Source organism: Gossypium hirsutum, chromosome A02, assembly GCF_007990345.1.
Source record: "Gossypium hirsutum isolate 1008001.06 chromosome A02, Gossypium_hirsutum_v2.1, whole genome shotgun sequence".
Taxonomy (NCBI): domain Eukaryota; kingdom Viridiplantae; phylum Streptophyta; class Magnoliopsida; order Malvales; family Malvaceae; genus Gossypium; species Gossypium hirsutum.
In genome coordinates, this window is record NC_053425.1 from 13246768 (window position 1) to 13269493 (window position 22726).

Sequence of the window (22726 nt, forward strand, 5' to 3'; positions counted from 1 at the left end):
AGTTAGAAGCTGCATAAATTATGTAATTAAATCTTAATGAGTCTAGTTTCAAATGGAATAAATGAGAACATATTTTGAATTCTTTACAATGAGAAATTTGATTCGTAATGAAGAGTGGTCAGATTAGTCAAACAGTGAAACATGGGAAACTTTAAGAAAAATCTGGTATTGATTGGCCATACCAAAAATTCTGAAAATTTTATGGATAAACGATATATGAGTCTATTTTCAGGGAAAATTAACGGCACTTGATTTGGAGTTTCGTAGCTCCAGTTATAAATAATTTAGTGACTGTTGCTCAGGAAGACAGCTTGCAGTGCAATTATGATTATGTAGTAAACATTGACAAAAATTTGTTAATGAGTTGCTTATTGATTTCTTATAAGCTTACTATGATCTGTAGGTGTGGTTGGCCGAATATTGTAAAGGGTTAATACGTAGTTTGTATTTGAATAGTTAGATTAATGTGTTAGTAATCCAATTGTAGGCGGTTCGTGTGTGGATCTCGTTAGCATATCATCGCAAACAGGTGCGTAACTGACACTCTCTCATAGACTAGATTGGCAAAAGCCGAAAAGCCGAAATGCTGAAAAGTCGGTATTTTGGGAATTTGCGTGTGCGAATGCTCGTAAAATAGTTGGGTTTGTATATTTGGTAATCTAAAGTAATAAACTGCAGTACGCGCGATTTCGTACATTTTGATAATTTGGGCTTAATGGGCCAAAGATCGGGTTCATGGGCCAACGGGCCTAATTCGGTAAGTATGCGCGGTAAGTGTTCTGATAGTACGTAAATAGTTAGGATATGCATGAAAACCCTGAAAGTAGCTAAATTACTATAATACCCCTATGCATGGAAAATTACTGTTATACCCCTAGGTGCAAAATTACCGTTATACCCGTAGGGCTAATTTTGACTGAAAAGCATAGCGATCTGATTCTGTATGATGGATGCCATGATTATATATTTGTTGCATGGGGACATGGGTTATATTATGGAAGAAGCGTTCTGGTGGCTATGCCACAAATATCTGATCTGGTGGCTCTGCCACATATATCTGTTTTGGTGGCTCTGCCACGATTATCTGTATCTGGTGACTCTGTCACATTATCTGTTCTGGCAGCCATGCTGCAAATTCTGTGGTGTGTAGCGGTTGGGTGGGTCGAGTTGTCTCCCTACACGGTGTAAGGTTGGTACGGGGGTGTATACGGTTGGATATGGTTGGGTTTCTACATAAACATGTAACATTTGTTCTGTTCTGTTATGGGCCTATGGGCTTTATTCTGAATTCTGTTCTGGGCTAAGGCCAACTTATTCTGTTTCTGTGGGTTGAGCTGATTTAGACTATGGTTGGGTTATTTTACACACTGAGTTTCCCCAAACTCATCCCTTTTATTTTCATCCACGCAAGTAATCCCCAACCATAGTGGGCTTGGAGCTGTGAGGGAATTCTGAGTGGCCACCCGTTCTGAAAGTTTGATTTTCTTCTGGTGAACTGGACATCCTTTTAATTACGTTTGAGGTTTTGGGCTTTTAAATGTAATAAAGCCGCTTATTTATTTTTGATGGTTTTTAATATGTATTACTAAGATAGGTAATACTTATTTTAACTGTTGAAATTGGATAGCTTTAGGGCGCATTTTCAAAAACAACAGTTGATTTCAAAATAACACGACAACAAGCAAAGCTTCCGCAATGAAAGTATTTTCCAAAATTAATCACTTTTCCTAAAAATGACTTAATCAAATCGGTTTCCTAGAAATATCCATGACGTTAAGGTGTGGCAATGACAGTATGCATGTCTAGGATTGGATCCGAAGGGAGCTTGGTACTTAAGCAGTCCGATGGACTCACCACCTCTTTTCCGGTTTCCTACCTGGTGCACAGCTTCCATTCACTTTAACCCTTAATGAATTAATCTTTTGAACATCAAGTACGATTTTCTGGACTTAGAATGGAAATTTTTTTTTTACGTTTTTGATGTGGCATGCCGGATCCGGCCATAACTTCTGGGCCGGGTTTGGGGTGGTACAGGCTCACATATCAGAAATCTAATTAGTTAGAGATCATCAGGTATATAAACTCCGGTTTTGATGGAATATGGATACAAGATTTTGTCACTAAGGTGTAAATTGTGAAAATAAATTGCAGCCTTTTATTCCAATAGCAACAGGAGCACATTAAAGTCAAAACACATAGACTTTAAGTTCCTGCTTGTTAAAATAAAAGTTCAGAGTGGTTAGGTACTTATAAAGCATATTAGGACAAACTCTATGATTGCGGATCCGCTTACTAAGGAACTACACCTAAGGTTTTATAAGAGCACATTGCTAATATGGGTGTAATGTCATTTAAAGGATATTTGGTTTTAGTGGGAGTTTGTATTTTTAAATGCTTTTATGTTATAGACACATTTTCAGTTATTTCAGTTAAAGATAATAAGTTTATTTTCTGCAGAAATAAAGTTTATTTGGTTTATTCACACTCTAATTTTGGTAAGGTTTGATCTTACTAAGGAGGACCAGTTGGAAATAGACATGTTTAGATTATATTGCATGTAATTTCCATGCTACACATCCATACTTGATCTATGTCATTTGGTTGTGTTAATATATGTGATCATGGATGGATTTAGTTACGATATATGTAACAAAAGTCGCCTTGGTTCTATGTTAACATAATTAATAGACGAGATTGTTCAGAATACCTTTTGGATATAATAGTAAAATTTTGAGCTCATAAGGTTATATAATGACATGTAATTATAGAGTAATTTGTATATATATGTGGACCAAGTGGAAGATTGTTGGAAAATATGGACATCACATATATAATAAGGTAATTACATGTTATTAATTACTATCATGATATGTTAGCCCAGATTAAAAGTGATCTAATTTGGTTAAAATTTTATTGGGCTTTAATTATTAAATAAAATATGGGTCAAATATGTGTAAATACTCTAGTAATTGAGTTCTAATCATATTCTAATTAATGATGGGCTAATTAGAATTTGATTAGAATTAATATGTCACGATTATAAATATTAGAGTTATGGTTCCCAAATTACACACAAGATATCTTTTCTAATATCTCATCATTAGGAAAAAAAAGAGCAAATATTCTTTGAATTTCTTGTGTGCTAATTTGGAAGATCAAATCCCCAAAATCCGGTAAAACTTTAAAGAATTCATGGATTCAGGTACGCTTCAGCATCTAGTTCTGTTATTTATTTATTCTTGATGATTTGACATGATAGATCCTAGTTTACGGTTCTAATTTTATATTAGATACTATTTAAAATTCTAACATGTCATTATAATGGAAGAAGAATGAAAAAATATAATATATATATAGTGTGAGAGAGAAATAATGTAAATGAAAATAAAATAATTAAAAATCATTTTTTTAAAAATTATATGATGTTAGGGTCTATTATTACTGAAATTTTTTAACAGAAATAACATTTTGATGTCAAATGGACAATGAAAGAACAGTTTAGGTAGCATGTGACAAAAAAAGTTTTAGTATCAACTTGAAAAAAAATTATAATTTAGGTATTAATTTGTGAGTTAAGCTTTTTTTGTAAATAGAAATTGTTTAACTAATGGTTTGATTAATGAAGGTAGCAACTTGAGGAAAAATAATTTAAATATTATTTATGACAAAAGAAAATTAAGTATAAAAAATAAATAAATAATAATTTAATTAACAATTTATGAGTTAAGATTTTTTTTTAACTATAAAAAGTGTAATACAATTACAAATACTAAGTGTAAATAACTACAAGAATCAAACTATTATAAGGTTTAACAATAAGTAGAAATAAAAAAATCATATTGGGAATCGTTAAAGAAAAAACAGCCAATAGCAAAAGACGCACATTCTTTCCCGTAGAGCGAAAAAAGGAAAATGAGAAGGCATCGGTGTGACCGGGCGGGCATCAGAGTCGGAGAAGGAGAGCGAGAGCGACACCGAGACGATGAGATGCATATCGTGCAAGGAAATGCACACGGCACGTGACGCCGGGACGTGCAAGGAGTGTTACGAGGGAGCTAGCGAGACCGAGGAAGAACTGAAGCGGGAGATTGAAGATCTCAAAGCCAAAGTCGCCTTTTACGTTTTTGGTCTCCACTAGATCACGCCCACCGTGGTGCCTCCACCTCCCCTGGTCCCCTCTTCCCCGACGTCGTTTTGGTCGCTTCCGATGATAGCTTGCCCCCTGTTCCTGTACCCGCCCATAAAGCCGTTTTGGTACTGCTCCTACTTCCACTCCCACCAATTTGCTTCATCTGCTCTAATTTCAATTTCAAATGAAAAAATTGAAATTTTAATGTGACCCAACTTGAAATTTTTGAAAATTACATTTGGATGATGGCTATTTTCTTTTACAGTAGCTAAAAATCTGGACCTAAGTCAGGAAATGTGTCTTTTAGGAGCATTAATTGTTTGGTTCTTGTTTTATGTATGAATATTTGGATGTGAAGCCAGGTGAACCATTCACCAGTATTCAAAGCAATGCTTGAAAATGAGATGGAAGAAAGCAAAAGTGGAACAATCAAGATCAGTGACGTATCATACGATGCTCTGCGAGCCTTTGTGAACTATTTGTACACTGCAGAATCATGGCTTGATGAGCAAATGGCTTGTGATCTTCTTGTTTTGACTGAAAAATACCAGGTGAAGCATCTTAAAGGCTTCTAGGAAAAGTTCCTGGTATCAAAATTGAACTGGGATAATTCACTCATGACCTATGCCTTTGCTTACTAGCACGGCGCCAAGCTCTTGCTCGATGCAGCTTTGTGTTTGATTATGGACAACATTGATAAGCTTACAAAAAAGGAAGGGTATATGGAACTTGTTGAAAAGGATCCTAGACTCGTTATGGAAATATATGAAGCTTCTCTCTCTAAACAGGTTAATACTGCTGTTCTTAAGGATGCTTCAATAAAATCATAGTTAATTGTGATAAAGGATTTTGCTTTGTTTATCATTTGGATAGTGTGAGTTTGTAATCTTTGTTTATGGATGAACTTTTAGGATGATATGAAAGAAAAAAAAAATTTGATGATCATTTATTGGTGAAATCTTGGGTTACAAGTTGTCAATGGATGGATCTTTTTGTCTCCTTTTATCCCAGAAAAAAGATTGGTAAAATTGTTGTATCCTTCCTAACACATTCTCTAAAAGTTCTTGGCATGATGAAATCACATATTCCTTCAACTGAAACATGGAACAGTTTCCTAAAGAGAATCAGTAAGACATTGACAACTTCAACATGTACTAAAATGGCAAACTTTGTAATGTACAATTACACTTGGGATACAACAGAGAAAAATGAAATCCTTTAATATATGTTCGTCCAAATGTAGTAATACCAATCAGTAATGTTTACTACATACATAGAACAATAGATTATACTTATATTATTTGGAACGAGTTGCAGCTCTTACTTTTTAGTTCAGGGAGTAGCAGCTTCTTTCTATATGTGATTTTGACGTACTTCCCAAAGTTGTGAAGCTAACATGGTTTTACAGATATTCATCAAACAAGCACATCACATACGTTTCTCAGAGATCAAAATTTTCCAGCTCGCGTGTGGACCTTCACCTGTTTCGTGCAGCACAGCCACCCATCCCATTGCAGTTGCTATTTCTTGAAGTTCACCCATAACAAAGATTGAATCTCGTATATATACACGTCCACCAGGTCTCAGCATGCGATCCATCTCTAGCATGATGGTTGACATATTACACCTATATCAACCAGAGAAGGAAAATGACAAACCGTAACTTAAGAATGTGCATTATTATCATAAACTAGGACACAAAAGGAAAAGAGGATGAATATACCTCTTTTTCTCAACAGAGAAAAGACCTGCTACATGTAATAGGTCATAAGTTCTAGGATAAGTATCGAATGGTTCACACCTGGGAAAAGAAATTAAGAATCATAAGTATAAAGCAAGAGGAATATGAAATCATATGTAGAAATTCTACAGATGAGCTTAAAAGCATTCATAAACTCAGTAATGAATGAGCTACAAAAGAAACCCAAGGAAGACCATGGAAGGCCCTCTTACTTAGTTCTAAGTACTATTACTTGTATAAACATGGTGGAAGGTCCTCCTACTTCCCAGCCAAAAAGGTTTAAAGGTTTCGCAGATTGGTGTCACTAAGTGCTATTTTGACAGCTGCTTGACTTAGTTCAAGACTCATCCTGGTTCATTCTAATTAACTGGACGTGCTAACTACTATATGGCTTAGCTAAACATAAATTAAGCCTCAAGCCAAAGCTCAAAGAAGCTGAGTTTTTGGAAATCTATGCATTGAACTTTAAATGTTGGAGAGGAAAGGTTTCCCTTGCCCAAATCAAATATGATGGCTTCCAGAAAATACATATGAGTAGAAATTTTGATGATGACATCAAAATGATGTCCTTCTCACATTTTGTTGGAATTCCTTAAATTAAGCAGATTTTCTACCTTAGTTCTAGGAATTTCCTTGTACTATTAGCCATAATCAAATTACTAATTTTGAGGGATAGGCTAATTTCTAGAGATTATTTCTTTTTTTTTTCCTGCTATTCTTTAAAAGGCTGTATTCAGATTAGAAAAAATAAGAATTATTATTCTTCCTAAACTTGTTCATGATATCAAGAGCATCAAGAATCCAATTGATCCTGCTCTTTCTTCTCTTTTCTTGTTCTGTTTTCTCTGTTAGAAACCTTACTCCCATGGGTGACACCGAAAATTCCTCTGAGACTGAGATCCCACAAATAACTTAAAATCACAGTCAAGGAATCCCACAAGGTGACCTTAACTCTTCTCTTATAATCACAAATCATCGATTAGATGGAAAAATTTTCCTGCAATGGTCACAATCTGTCCTTATGGTTCTTCTTGGTCGAGAAAAAATTGGGTACATTAATGGACAAATTCCTCGACCAGCATCAACAGACTCTGGTTATGCAACTTGGGAGTTTAACAACTCAATGGTTATGGCCTGGCTTATAAATTCGATGGAAGATCATATAAGCCGAACATATCTTTTTTTCAAAACTGCCAAAGAAATGTGGAATGCAATCAAGGAGAATTACTCGGATCTTGGAAATGCTTCCCAAGTATTCGAGATCAAATTAAAGTTGAAAGATATTCGACAAGGAACACTTGAAGTCACTCAATATTACAACAGCCTAAAGATCTTACGGCAGGAGTTAGACATGTATTATGAAGCTGATTGGGGCGAGGGCTCGGAACACACCAAGTTCATGGATCATCTTAACAAAGAGCGTCTCTATGAGTTCCTAGCAGGACTAAATCGTGATCTTGATGAAGTCCGAGGACAAATACTAGGCAGAACCACACTGCCAACCATAGGAAAAGCATTTGCTGAAGTAAGGAGGGAAGAGAAACGACGTCTTATTATGTTGGGAGACACAAGAGAACTAAAACCATTGACCATAGCTGGTCATCGTCCTTCCAAGAACTCTACTCTTATTTCAAAAGGCCCACAATCTCAAAAGTTCAAAAATGGAATTGATTCTGGTTCAAATAGGCCATGGTGTAGCCACTGTAACCGGGTTGGGCATACCAAGGAGAAATGCGTCAAACTCCATGGTTATCCTGAAAAAAAAAACAGAAAGAAACAAGGCAGCAATGATATCTACTACTGAAGAAGATGCTCAAGATGTTCGGCTAACCAAAACTCAACTTGAGGCTCTTCATAAACTACTCAGAACTCCTACAGCCAGTGGGTCACTAGCTATTCAAGGTATTGCTTTAAATACTACACACGAACCTATCATAACTTCTTGGATACTAGACTCGGGTGCATCCGACCACATGACAGGTAATCTAAGTTTGTTTCACACCTATTTACCTTGTCATGATCACTCTCGGATTCGCATAGCTAATGGATCTTACTCGCCAGTGGCTGGAATGGGGACAGTTAGACTTACTGAAAATTGTTTTCTTGATAAAGTTTTACATGTTCCAAATCTTTCCTGTAATTTACTCTCAATTAGCAAGTTTACCAAGGATGAAAAAGTACTTGCTGAATTTTCTACTTTCGATTATGTGGTTCAGGAACAGGAATCGGGGAAGATGATTGGCACTGCTAAAGTAGATTGGAACAAAAACAGTTCACAAGAAGGGATAGCCTTATCTACATCAAAAGAAGATTTTATCATGCTATGGCACAGTAGACTAGGACACCCGAATTTCATGTACTTGAAGAAACTGTTTCCTCTACTATTTCTAAATAAGAAAATAAGTTCATTGAACTGTGAAGTTTGCCAACTGTCTAAACACACTCATGTCCCTTATCCTTTAAAACCTTATGTTCAATCTCAACCTTTCTCTTTAATCCACAGTGATCTATTGGGAGCCAGTCGAGTAAAAAACATCACAGGGGCTAGGTGGTTCATAACTTTCATTGATGACCACACTAGAGTTTGTTGGGTCTATCTCCTTAAAGAAAAATCCGAAGTCTCTAGAGTCTTCCAAAATTTTCATTCAATGATTCGAACCCAGTTCAATTCAAATATTCACACCCTTAGAACTGATAATGGGAAAGAGTACTTTAATTCTATCCTGAGTCCTTATCTTTCTGAGCAAGGAATCATACATCAAAGTTCTTATCCTGACACCCCTCAACAAAACAGGGTTTCCGAGAGGAAAAATTGACACCTTGTAGCCGTGGCTCGTGCCCTTATGTTTACTATGGGTGTACCAAAGTATTTATAGGGAGAAGCTGTCCTCACTGCTTGTTATCTTATAAACCGACTCCCATCAAAGGTATTAAACTTTCAAACACCTTTACATACTCTTCAAAAAAATTTTCCCTTGTTTCGTGTTCCTAATCTCCTAACCAAAACATTTGGTTGCAAAGCATTTGTCTACAACCATCAACCTAACCGATCTAAACTTGATCCTAGAGCCCACACTTGTGTTTTTATTGGTTACTCACCTACACAAAAAGGGTACAAGTGCTACTCTCCAACCTTACACCGGATGTTTGTATCCCTTGATGTTACTTTCTTCGAAAACGAGCCATATTTTTCAGCCTCTCATCTTCAGGGGGAGATACTTAGTGAAGACGAGACCTTGAGCAATCTTCTCATTATACCTCAAGACTCTATCAGCCCTACCACCACTACAAAACCTGCTGAAAATCCTACAGCCACTGTTATTCCTGTTTTTCCTGTTTTGGAACCTGTTTTTCCTGTTTTGGAACCTGTTTTTCCTATCTCCACTGTTCAGCAACAAGAAACAAGGGTGATTAACCATACTAATGAAGAAAAACAGCCCACTCGGAGACATCAGCTGTCTGAGACAGAAACAGCAGTGCCAATGCCATTTTTACCCGAGGACTGTCCTGAGGAAGAAGTTTCACCTCCTTCATCTTCCATCTATCTTCCAATTGCAGTAAGAAAGGGCACTAGGAGCTACACTCACCATCCCATTTCTCGGTTTGTATCCTATGGAAACTTGTCTAAATCCTACAATGCCTTTGTTTCTAATGTTGACTCTGTAGAAACTCCAAAAAATATAGAAGAGGCTCTTAAGTCAACCAAATGGAGGCAAGCTGTGTTGGAAGAAATAAAGGCTCTTGAAGACAATGGAACTTGGGAAATATCTAAACTACCTACTGGGAAGAAGACCATGGGTTGTAAGTGGATTTTCACCACAAAATTTAAACCAGATGGGAGCATTGATCGATACAAGGCTAGACTTGTGGCCAGGGGTTTCACTCAAACATATGGGTTGGACTATGAGGAAACATTTGCACCAGTGGCCAAATTGAATACTATTCGAGTGCTTCTCTCAATTGCTGTCAACTTAGAATGGCCTTTGATCCAATTGAATGTAAAGAACGCTTTTCTCAATGGAGAATTAAACGAAGAAGTCTACATGGATTTTCCGCCTGGATTCAAAGGAAGCAAGGGCCAAGTATGCAAGTTGAAGAAGTCCTTGTATGGACTAAAGCAATCCCCTAGGGCTTGATTTAATCGTTTTGCCAAAGCCATGACTAGTAGACATTATACTCAAGGTCAAGCTGATCACACCTTATTCTACAAACACTCGGATAATGGGAAGTGCTGTATTCTCATTGTCTATGTAGATGACAATATTGACAGGGGATGATTCTATTGAAATTGAAAGACTAAAAGAGTTCTTAAGTCTTGAGTTTCAACTTAAAGACTTGGAGAATCTTCGATATTTTCTAGGAATGGAGACAGCAAGGTTAAAGGCAGGTATTTCAATCTCTCAAAGAAAGTATGTTCTTGATCTACTTTCTGAAGTCGGACTGTTGGGCTGCAAACCAACCGAGACTCCTATGGAATCCAACTTTAAATTAGGAACTGATAAGGATGGGGAAGAGGTAGACAGGGGGAGATATCAACGGTTAGTGAGAAAACTTATCTATCTTTCTCACACTCGTCCAGACATAGCTTTTGGAGTAAGTGTTATAAGTCAATTTATGCATGCTCCTAGGGAGAAAGATTTCGAAGCTGCCTACAGGATATTAAGATACTTAAAAGGGACTCCTGGTAAGGGGTTGCATTTCAAGAAAGATGTAAATCGAAGCATAGAAGTCTACACTGATACAGACTGGGCAGGGGCAATTAATGACAGGCGCTCCACAAGCGGTTACTGCAGCTATGTTTGGGGTAATCTCGTGACATGGAAGAGTAAAAGCAATCTGTTGTGGCACGCAGTAGTGCTGAATCTGAATATCGAGCTTTGTCCCACGGTATATGTGAAGGAATGTGGTTACAACGGCTAATGGGAGAACTAAAATTATCCTATACAAAACCTATAACATTATACTGTGACAACCAGGCAGCAGTTAGCATAGCTCATAACCCTGTACACCATGATCGTACCAAGCATGTGGAAATTGATCGCCACTTTATTACGGAGAAAATTAACAAAGGGGAAGTTTGTGTTTCATATCTACCTACAAGACAACAAGTAGCAGACGTGTTAACCAAAAGCTTGAGCAGAAAAATGTTCGAAGAAATTATGGGCAAGCTGGGTTTGATTAACATCTACACTCCAGCTTGAGGGGGAGTGTTGGAATTCCTTAAATTAAGCAGATTTTCTACCTTAGTTCTAGGAATTTCCTTGTACTATTAGCCATAATCAAATTACTAATTTTTAGGGATAGGCTAATTTCTAGAGATTATTTCCTTTTTATTTTTCCTGCTATTCTTTAAGAGGCTGTATTCAGATTAGAAGATATAAGAATTATTCTTCTTACTAAACTTGTTCACATTTAGATATCTTTTACCATTGTATCCTTTTCTCATTTAGATGTATTTTACCATTGTTGCCTCCAGGTCAAGCACAGAAGGTGCATAATTTATGCTGCAAAATTTCATTGTGGTCTCAAAAGCATTACACTTGGTGGGATTCATGGTCCAAATAGTAGCTTCATGTATTTTATATACTAGGCTAAATAGAATCTGAATAGATGCTACAATACCACCAAGCACATGATGTTGGAAGAATATGAAAACCAGAGCAAAGTGAAGGTTGTCTATACCAGTCATGCATAACTCCTATAAGCCCACGATCATAAATAACAGGCAAGGTGTTGAACCCACTAACAGGAACAACATTCATAACCCAGCAATCGATCTGAAGATCATGTAAAGCTGCTGCAAACCTGTCAAGAGTCAAAATAAACAAAAATTTCAAAATAATGCAATACATTCTTTTTCATTCTTATCAAATAAAAAGAATTCTAAAATCAGAAAAGTGTATGTAGTAGCATGTTCTATATGACGTTACCCGCCAAGTCCAGCTCTCATGTCCATCACATTCCGTAGTTTCAAATCTTTCCAGCGAAAAGCACGTATGTAACTGTCTATTATTTCATTCCAGTATTTTGATTCAGCTCTAAAGATTTCCTTTCTGGATATATAGGCATTCATTTCTATGCTTTGAAGCCTGTCAGGTGGATCATGAAGACGCGCAGGCCATGTGCTAACATTAGAGCCATAACCATTCACTGGCAATAGAGTGATGCAGGCACTCAAATCAACATACCTGCAAACATGTTACACTGCAACTTGTTATGAGTTGTTCAACTATGGCCGTTAAACCTCCTTGAGCTTTTCTGCCATATGTCATATCAAAGTTCTTTTAATAAGCAGAGGAAGGTAACAAGAAAGCACCCAGCTTACTCCTGAAAATGGTCTAAGCATTCTCAACTTTTAACTGATCTCTCAATTCTTCTGTTAAGCTATTCTTTCTAGTACTTTATCTATTAGGTTTAATTTTTTATATGAAAATGGAAGAGAATGGTCTAAGCACTTGGTGAATTCTTGCTGATTTGTAAGTAATGTAAATGGATACAGAAGTCAAATATTTTCTATTTTCTGCAGCACTAACTACAGTTACCAACATCTGACAACGATTCTTTAAAAACATTAAGATAGTGATTTGGCATACTACGTAAAAGAAAACACGCTCAGCAATTTTCAACTCATAGGTGGTTTCAAAAGTCTAACCCCTCAAGCTATTGACGCTTCATTACACTAGGGCCATGATCTGAAGAGCGATTTAAACAAAATATTGCAAGATAAGGAGTCTGAAAGAATGGCCCAGTACCAATCTAACGAATTCATTCATCTAAGATTTTTTATCATCATTTAAATGTGGACCTTTATGTATTGAAGTGGGACATACCAAACATTGTCTGAATTATCATTGGAGTTACAAAGGGGAGGTAGCACTCCAGTATCACGATTAAGATAGCAACTATTGTTCAAAGGCTTCCGCCATATGGCAATATATCCTTCCTTCTTTACTAGTTCCCAGCATATGCGAGCAGTAAGATCCTCCATTTCTGTAGATAAATCAGCTTGCAAATAAGTCTGAGCTACTTCAATGTATCGATCTTATTTTCATTTTACACAATAAAAAATGATAAAGGTGGAATGGAAAGTCATAGTTGATCAAGGTATTATACATGCAACTGATGTTTCGGTTCATTCTTATTATTCAATTAAGCAAAGTATTCAAAGCATCTAAAACACTATATTGCAATATCAAGCACCATAAAGAAAAAGTGTCTTGGTGTGTGTGTGGAGAGAGAAAGGGGGGGAGAGGGGGGGCAGTAAAAAACATGACATGAGGGGCCTACCTTTCCATTGCTCTTGTAGAATCTCTTCATGTTTATATACAGGCTGTGCAGCCCAGACAAAATAGCCTCCAGCTCTAAGCATCCTGTTGACCTCAAGAAGCAAAATTTCATCTTCACCATAAGGAAAAAATAGAAAGAAGCATCAAGATCAAAGAGGTAGGATGTACATTATAGCATATACAATCCCACAAACTCAACCTACTAAGCCTGCAAACACATACAGACACAGGATACACACCTGCATGCATACAATCCTAACAACTAAAAGATTTAATGCTCAAATAACCATGAAAGAATGCCGTTGGAAGAATTTAAATTTCATTATTGGGTTGCAATAGTCAATTATAGACAACTGAATATTGATCAATTGCAAACAGTTTTCGAATAATTCAAGATATAGCAGCTGTTTAGGATATGTCCCAATAAAAAAGAACTTACCATCACGGGTCCAATTAATTCTACATCTTGACCAATGTATCAAGTCAAAAGCCTGACTTGGATACAACAAGCGATGAGTAGCAAATACCGCAACCATGGCAGGTACCCCACGCTCTAGTGCAAATTGAATTTGGTTTTCATGAACGTCTTTTGGTGCTATTGATAAAGTGGTGACATTGCGTTGAAGAAGAAAGGCACCAAAACTGGCAACTCCACAACCAATATCTAATGCAACACGAACATGGTGGCCAAAAGAAATTTCAGGAACCATCTGCAAGCAGAAAGCTGATTATCAAACCCATGTCAAAACCAAGTACTAGAAACAAGCAGAGATTGGAAAAGCAGACAACCTGTGAAATCTGATTCAAATATTGATCAGCACCATGAATAAATTGTGTTCCACCTCCTGGGAAAATGAACTTATCTTTCTTTATTGATATCCAATTTTGCCCACCTTTATCTGCAACTAGACGAGTATGTGGCATATTGCTGAACCAAACCTGCAATTATAACTCACAATTAGACAAAAGAACCTTCAATGAAATTTTGACAAGGTAAAATAGTTGCTTTGAGATATAGAACCAAAAGAAAGTTGTAAAATCAAATTTGTTTCCATTGTAGCAGCAACAATAATAACTGGATAATGCATGGGACAATTTATAGAGAATGACATAGCTTTAACCCAATAAATTCCTAGAAGAAGGATATTAAAATAGCATAACATCTATGCTCAGGGTAAATAGGTCAAAGTCAAGAAATTTCCTCCACAGACAAAAAAAATTTAACTCAGTTGAAAGAAATTAACTTGCACAATAACTAAGAAGTCAAAGACCACAAATCTGATGAATCCAACCACTAGCAAAGTATCAATAATTAAACCAACTCAGAGGCTAGAGATGGTTGCTTGCAAGTCTAAGCTAAACTTATCTCATTGTGTTGTAGCTATCATCTTTCATTAAAATAGCGGTCACTGGTTTCGTTATTCCTATGTCATAAAGTTTGGAAATCAAAAGCTATTATCCATTCAGTACTCTCCATTCTCAAAGTTCTGCAATGTACCAAAAATCAATTCACCTGCATTTCCATTATGGTGGCTAAAACTGAGCTTAGACAATTTCAGCAGCAATCCAGATGCATCCAGGAGATGCTAACACTGATCAAGGGCCACTACTTAAAAACATAACATTCTAATAGTTTTCTACCAAGACTACTACTGCTTTACGGTACTAAGCACCACTAAACTTAAGAAAAAAGACTAACAATGAAGAGTCTCTTCATTCACTTGATACCTTAGGCAATCACCCAAGCTCACTAAACGCCTTTTGTCTACCTAGTTCAACTCCAGCCCTCTGCACAGGCATTTGACATCTAATTTCTTAGCTAACCACCCATCAACAGAAAAACAACCTCCTTGACACCCCAAAATACAATTACTTGAAACCAAGACTCCCATCTACACCTTACTAAAATCATCAAGGTCTCCTACTAGAAAGCTTAATTACAAGTCAATTTATTATTTTTCTTAAATAGTAAATAAAATAAAATAAAAATTTCAGGTAAAAACTTACCTCATCACGACTCTGAGGCCAAGGTATAGATCTCTGGTACCCTTCCGGCCTTGGAATCACACAATCCAACATCTCATCTTTTCCAGGACAATGTCTCTCGTATTTCTCCCCTTTGTCACTCTTACTAAACAGCTTAATTGCTATCTTATTATCCAAACACGGTATATAATCAACTTTACTCTTATCACATACCTTATATTTCTCAACCCCAACCCTAACGTCACCGTCGCTCTTACTCTTTCTTTCCTCCTCTTCTTGTTCTCGTCCTTCCTCGTCGCCATCACTGAACTCCGTAAAACCAGTCGTAGAGTTCGAGCCTGACTCTCCGACAAAGAATTCGTCCGACATTGCTCCATTTTCGTCGATTATCCCCGTTCTTCGCACGGCCGGTGGAGGAGGAGATGGTAGCGGAGAAGGGGGAGGAGGTGGTGGTGGAGAAACCGGAGGCGACGCTTGCGGAGTTTGTAAGGAGTAATTGATCGAGAAGGAAGAAGAAGAGGAGGATAAGTGAGTAGCAAGGAAAACGAGGGAAACAGAGAGGACAACAATGGCTACAAGCTTAACAAACTTGAGGGTTTTAAGGGCCTCAATCGTCGTCGAAGATGCCGTGACGGTTGCTGTAGTACTAGTTATTGGAGCAGTCGGTTTCATTTTGTTTAAAAGTATTTTTATTCGTAAATTTTCTCAGGAAGGATGGAAGAAAAAAAATTCAACAGAGAAGCAGAGAGCTTTTCTTTTTCTAATTTTGAACTAACAGAGAGCTTCGATTTGCAGAAGAAAGTAAAAGATCGGCGGAAGAGAGAGAGAGGATAAGTGGAGAAGGAGAGCGTGTAGTACACGCTTCAAAGGTGGAAATATTTAATAAAATAAAATAAATAAATCCAATAGTAATTAATGCCAGTATAAAATACGCTGAGATCTAGAAGAAGAAGAAGAGGAAATACGGTCACGTGGCTTCCGTTTTTCTTTGCCGACGCTTCTTAGGTAAACGTAATGAAAGTTAATATCTGTTGTATTCATGAAAAAGGTTATTTATATTAATATTTTTATTTTTTATAATATTTTTAATATATTAAATCATTTCAATTTGAGATACTAAATTTATTAAATCTTTTAAAATTGAAACTAAAATAATAAATATTATAAATATTAAGGACTAAATTGGTGAATATCTTATATTTAAGATCAAATTGATAAAACATTTAAACATTAGAAGACTAAATTTGTTATTAAATTAATTAAAAAAACTTATATCAATTCTAACTAGAGAGTAACCAAAATGTTTGATTTTAAAAAGTTTAGTGACTAAATTGAAAAAATTAATAGTTTAGTTTTTAGGAGACAATACATTCTTTTGTGAGGGTTCAGATCGACCTTCTCAAGGATGACACTTCAAAAATTTCACCCGAAGAATCGATCCCCTTCTACAGAATCGAATTCGAGCATTATAATACTTTATTATTTAAGAAAAACTTTGATAACAAGCTAATTTGAACTTTAAATATGAATATGTTTAATTAAGTTTAAATACAAAAATTAAATAAATCAACTTAATTAAAGTTGAACTTAAATAAAAGTCAAGCTCCAACTTAAATATTAATGTTGGAAATAAGCCTAAACTTATCAGTATTCAAACTCGATAAAGCTTCCCTCACAGTTAAGCCACAAAATTATTAGGGTTGAGTTACAATATTAAAGGGCCCAAGCCATGATTGGAATAAAAAGGCTGGCTTTGATTGTTTCGGTAACCTGAAGCAGCTCATACTCCACGGGCTTTCAAGTTGCTAATAATTTTATCCGCTTTGGGAGTGCTCTACTTTTAATTGGGCTCCAATCTTTGAACAATCAATTTTCACTATCTTAAAAATAAAAATAAAAAAAAGTCAAAAAAATTTGTGGTGTTGTTTCTAATAAAAGAAATTGAAAGAGTGAAAAAAGGAAATTGGTTTGTGATTCTAACACATGATAGCTTTTTCCCTACATTTAATATTTTAATGATTTTTCAATGCATTTTCCCTAAATTTAATGTCTTTTCCTCCATTTTAATCCTTAAAACAACAGCATTTTTTAAAAAATTTCTGTCTAAAAACCAGATTGAAAATAAAATCAAAAGATTTACATAGGAATATCCTGGTTAAAATAGCCCTTAATCTATCCTCTTTTAAAATTTCCTGAATCTCTAAAGGAGGAATGACTAATAAACATAACTATTCCTTACTTGCAAAAGCCATTTAATCAATGATGCGGCATCAATTAAATTTTTTTTTTTACTTTTTCCGCATTTTTTCCTATCAATTTTTTTTTAATTTATTGATCCCGCCAACGTGTGAGGTGCTGCTCAAAATTATCGTAACAAACATATTATTTTTATAATTAATTTATTTTCCACCTTATTTTTATAATTAATTAATTTTTTAATTTTATTTTCGTAAAAAAGTTATAAAGTAGCGTCGGTTTATAAATATTAAAAAATGAATTTAAAATCCATTAAACATTATCCTTTCATTATAAATACATGAATTGTCTTTTCATTTTCTAATGTCAACCGTCAGTCTTCAATCTTAGCACCTTCCAGGATACATCCCTAATTTATGTTTCAACAATGGCTTAATTACATTTTTCATCCTTTCTTTTTCCAATTTAATTGTTGATTCAAGCGTTGTAAGTCTTCAACTCTAGCGTGTACATTTTTTTTAGATCCTCAACCGAAGAGTTGACATAAAAAAATAAAAAATAAAACAGATATAATAACTTAAAGGCTGAAGACGAGATTATAATTTTTAATAGTTAAATCATTTTTTAAAAAATAGAATATAAATTTAGTATCCAAAACTCTAACATGTCCCCACTGCGCCGCCCCTTGATCTTGTGGAACTTCGCGGAACGTACCAACAGGTACATTACCGTACCTGTCTATTTAATATCAAGTCCTTTTCAAATAGTCGTCTATGTTGTTAAAGTATTTCAATATTTGTTATTTTCAAATATCTTTAATTTATATTTCACTTTATGGTCGGCGAAAAAATTTTCTAAAAAAAAAACTAATCTTTAAATTATAATAAAAAATAAGTGCCAATTTTTTAAACTTGTTTGTAATAATATTTTGAATATATTAGTGAAATTTCATTAACCAACAACCATGGATTTATTTCCGCAAGAAAAACTAATAATAATTAATTAAAATTGGGGTTCTACTTTTATTTTATTTGGACGGTCCACATCACCAATGAATTTTGTCCTCCAATTTTCTTGGTCAACAATTTACATTTTTCTTTTCCTTTGGAGAGTAATGAAAATCAAAGACTGAAGCAAGTGGCCCCCCAAATTCACTGAAGTCCATACACAATTTTCATTGCAAATGGAAGGAAATTGATAAAACTGACTCAACATAGTGGACGTTAGTTATCAAACTTGGTTATACATATATATATATTTGAATTAGGATCACAAATCAATTAAATATAAATTTAATTGGATATCAGTGAAAATATCTTTATTTTACAAAAAAATATTGTATTATTTTGAAGATATCTTTTATTTTATAAATTTTATATAGAAAATGAGAAAATATTAGAAATCCTATTACACGTATAGAACACGAATATGTGTTTAAAATTAGCATATAATAAATAATTAAACATATGATTTGAAATTAATTAATAATAATTACACATGAAATATATATACAAATTAAAATTAAAAAATAGATTAAATTTTTTATCATTGTATTGTTATCAATCTTGAGTTGGTGTCGAGTTAACTTGTGGCACCAACTCAATCAAATAAATTATTAATATTATAGATACAATTGATGGAAGTAATAAAGTGTACATAATTAAAATTAAATTGTATAAAAATATTAAATTAAAACTTTTACTAATGCAATTGGTTCGGGCTTAAAACACACTATATGCATATTTTTATTGATTTTTAAATAAAAAGACTAAAATACCCTCGAATAATATAACTTAATTTGCATTCGGAAAGGTATTTTCATAATCTAACAACTAAGTTTGTGACTCGGTTGAGGGTGACATTAACTCAGTAAAACACTTAAATAGTAACTATAGGTACACATAATAAAATTTTAACATAAACCTCTATAGTTTTCAATATTTGTACTTTCTCTTTCAACCAAAATATCATTTCTTATTTAAATTATTTTTTTATAAATATATTTTTTTATATAATTATATTTTTCATCCACATCATAATTGTGTCACAGTCTAGTTTATATTAGTCCTCTGTTTACTTTTAGTATAAGAGTATTCAACGCTTTTTATTTATTCACTTTTAAAAATACAAATATAATTATAAAATTAATTTAAATCTTATTAATTCTAAACATATTCTACATGTGAGGAATTTTCAACTAGAATAAATTTAGACAAAATCCAGCATCATAAAATAAAATTCAAAGCTAAACATTTAAAATCCCAAAAACGAAGCATTAACGGCACAAATCAATATTTCATAGTGTTATATCCTTATTCAAATCTAGATCTAATTGTACTCTCTATTGGGCCACTTAAAATTCATTAAGTGACATAATTGGATAAAAATCATCACTCTTCTCTAACTACACAAATATGTCAACATTATAGATAGACTCCTCTCCTTTCCTAAAATCCTAACAAGCTAATCTCTCACTTCTCTTTTGCCGAGTTCCTCCCTCTACTTTTTGACTGTCGGCCTTAAAATAGATAAATCGATATTCCTCAACACTAACTTTCACCTCTTTCTCTATCTCCATTAATACTATGTATCAACAATTAACAATATTATTATTTATTTGGTGGAAGCTATTTTTTTAATAAAAAAATTGTTGTCAATAAAATATTAGATTCATAAAAGGACAATTACAATAAAATTAGCCATTAATGAAAAAGGGACAAAGGCGGTGAAAAGTTTAATACAAGATCCACTCGTTTCAGCCAAGTACTTTACCGTACTTTTAGCGTGTGGGGCTCTTTCAATGCTCTTTACCATGCCCCTTTCAATTTCTATTTGTTAGGACAAAGTTGACCATATAATTTATTTTTATTTAAATTTGATTGTTAATATTTAAAAAAGAGTTAAATTGTATTTGCTCAATGAAATGATTAAAATATATTTTTTAAATGATATTAGTGTGGCAAACCACATGACAAACTATGTATACTCTTGCTGATATGTTATTATTTATCTTATATATCAATTAAAAAATTATAATTATAAAAAAAGAAAATAATTAAAAAAATATAAGGTACAAGTAGATTGTCACACAAATTATCATATTTAAAAATCTAACATTATAGTTAATATTTCTATTAAAAAACAGCAATATAATTCTTTCTGAAAGGTTGATGGATAAATTCAACTCTTTTTAAAAAAAATTAAGAGTCAAATTTAACAAAAAAAAATAAGGATGAATTTGACAAAAACTCTAAACATTAAAAATTAAATTTATTGTTATTCCTGTTCCTATTGAAAAAGTTCCAAATAAATAAATATACACCAATTGTTATTTTATACATTATTAAAAATTTTAACCCAAGAAAATATAAATGCCTTTAAATAATATAAAAATAAAAATTAATCAAAATGAACACGTCCTTTTTAGTTTTATTTGTAAAGTTTTTTCTTTCGCTTCGAATATATATATTTTTGTGCTCAACTACCATAAAGCTTAAAATATGCTCAAATTCTCTGTATTTTTCATATATTTACTTTGTAATATATTTTTAATTTGAGAATTTAGTGTATATATATTGAATTTAAAAATGTATGTTGTTTTTTTTTTTAATGTATGTCGTTTACATGGTTATCAAATGATTAGGAGCGGTAGTTACCTAAAATTAGAATTTTAAAATTTAAACCTTTAAAATTTATGAAGTTTTAAATTAGTATATAATAAAATTACACTTTAACCTCTAAAAATAATAATTTTTTTATTTAATCCTTTAAAATGTAAAAAAATAAATTATTAAAATGTTGAAATTATATTTTAATTCTCATAAAATTATACAACTTAATTCTAGCTTCATAAAAAAAATTTTCTGACTCCACCTTGCAAATATGAGTGTATATATATATTATTTTAAAATACCACACACTAATAAATTTAACAAAATAATTTAAACGGTAAACCTAAATCTTGAAATTTAAAAAAAAAATTCTTGAAAAAAAAAAAGACTAAAACTTCAAATAAGACCATATTTTGGGTAACAGAAAGCTGTAGCACATTCATACATGATGATGCATGAAGCATGAAGCATATGGATATTAATTAAAATATTTTAAATATACAATATTATTATTTGTATAGTCATTAATATTTATAGCAATGAAAATCCCTAATAGCATAGAAGCAAGAAACAAGCGTAGCTCAAAAATGGTAATGAAATCAAACTTTTTTATTTATTCAGACATGGGGATGTTTGAGAATAACTCAAGAACTGGAATGTAACATCATGTTTTTGAATTCTTGAAAATCAACCATGCCGTCTAAATTGGTGTCGTAATACCAAATCATTCTCCTGCAATCTTTTCCACTCTTTTCATCCCACAAACCCAGTCTTCCCAGCACGCATTCAAGCTCCTCACATGAAATAAACCCATCCCCATTCAAGTCAAACACTTTGAAAGCCTTCGCAAGGTCACTGTCTTCTTCTTCACCGCCGCCGTGAGTGACCAATTCCTCCTCCTCCTCCTCCTCTTCGTCACCACCCTGTGCCGGTGGGTTCGAGATGGATTCATAAAAGAACAAGAATTCATCCAAGTTCAAACATGGTTTTCCCACTAAGGGCTCCAATTCTTCAAGGCTGAATTGGGCAGACCCGATTTTCTGGAGCAACCAATTCAGCTCCTCCAGACTAACGAAGCCATCTCCATTCTTGTCGAGCTTCTCGAATACGCGTTGCAAGTCGGTCTTACTAAGGGGAGACATTTTACTACCAAAGAGGATATGATCACCATTAACATCAAACATTGAAGCTTTACAAATTAGGGCTTCTTGCAGATACGATGATGATGATGAAGACAACATAATGATGAAGGGGGCTGGGGAGGTTGCTTTGTATTTGTATACGAAAATGGCTAACGAAGAAAGTGGATTAATGCCTTTTTCTTTTCATTACGAATTCTTTTATGGGGGAAGACGATGGGCATGCAAGGAAACTTAGAAGAAGTTTCCCCGTATAGATTAATATCAAATTGAATTTTCTTTTTCTTTTCTCAGTTGAGCTAAGATACGGCTAAATTTCCTTTTCTATTTTATTTCTTTAATCATATCATCATCATCATCATTTTCCTTTTAGAATTTAATTAATTTAGAATTAACTAATATCATTACATAATTTATATCATAATAACTTTAAATATTAAGCATAATTTACATAAATTCAATTTTAAGCATTTCAATAACGATTAAGTTTTAATTCGATTGGTATGAATGTGTTATAAGTAATTAAAAAAATAAATATGATCAAAATCGATAATAAAATTAATGTTAAAAAAATTCTTAACTTTACCAACACAGACAAAATATCATTTACAGTAATTTTTTCTAGTTAATTGTTGTTG

At 33.8% G+C, this 22726-nt stretch overlaps 2 protein-coding genes and 1 pseudogene across 3 annotated transcripts; 1 reads left to right on the forward strand and 2 right to left on the reverse strand.

The window, feature by feature from the left end:
- The first annotated feature begins 2823 nt into the window (after positions 1-2823).
- Positions 2824-5074, forward strand: LOC107951502 (BTB/POZ domain-containing protein At4g08455-like; annotated as a pseudogene).
- A 207-nt stretch (positions 5075-5281) lies between these two features.
- On the reverse strand, positions 5282-16109 carry LOC107951501 (probable methyltransferase PMT10). 2 transcript variants are annotated; one of them, XM_041091297.1, is made up of 9 exons: positions 15164-16103; positions 13946-14095; positions 13596-13866; positions 13158-13268; positions 12701-12860; positions 11801-12058; positions 11553-11675; positions 5853-5930; positions 5282-5756 (listed from the first exon to the last, which is right to left on the reverse strand). In XM_041091297.1, exons 1-9 carry the CDS (start codon positions 15812-15814, stop codon positions 5558-5560), a joined length of 2001 nt encoding a protein of 666 aa, XP_040947231.1. In that variant the 5' UTR covers positions 15815-16103; the 3' UTR covers positions 5282-5557. The 2 variants fall into 2 exon arrangements, 1 of the variants encoding a protein (XP_040947231.1); XR_005912108.1 differs by lacking the exon at positions 5282-5756 and adding an exon at positions 10891-10964 and having other exon boundaries at positions 5848-5930; positions 15164-16109.
- A 5428-nt stretch (positions 16110-21537) lies between these two features.
- LOC107952579 (probable calcium-binding protein CML44) lies at positions 21538-22316 on the reverse strand. The gene has a single exon (XM_016887793.2). The coding sequence runs from the start codon at positions 22188-22190 to the stop codon at positions 21594-21596; it is 597 nt and encodes a 198-aa protein (XP_016743282.1). The 5' UTR covers positions 22191-22316; the 3' UTR covers positions 21538-21593.
- Positions 22317-22726: the final 410 nt, after the last annotated feature.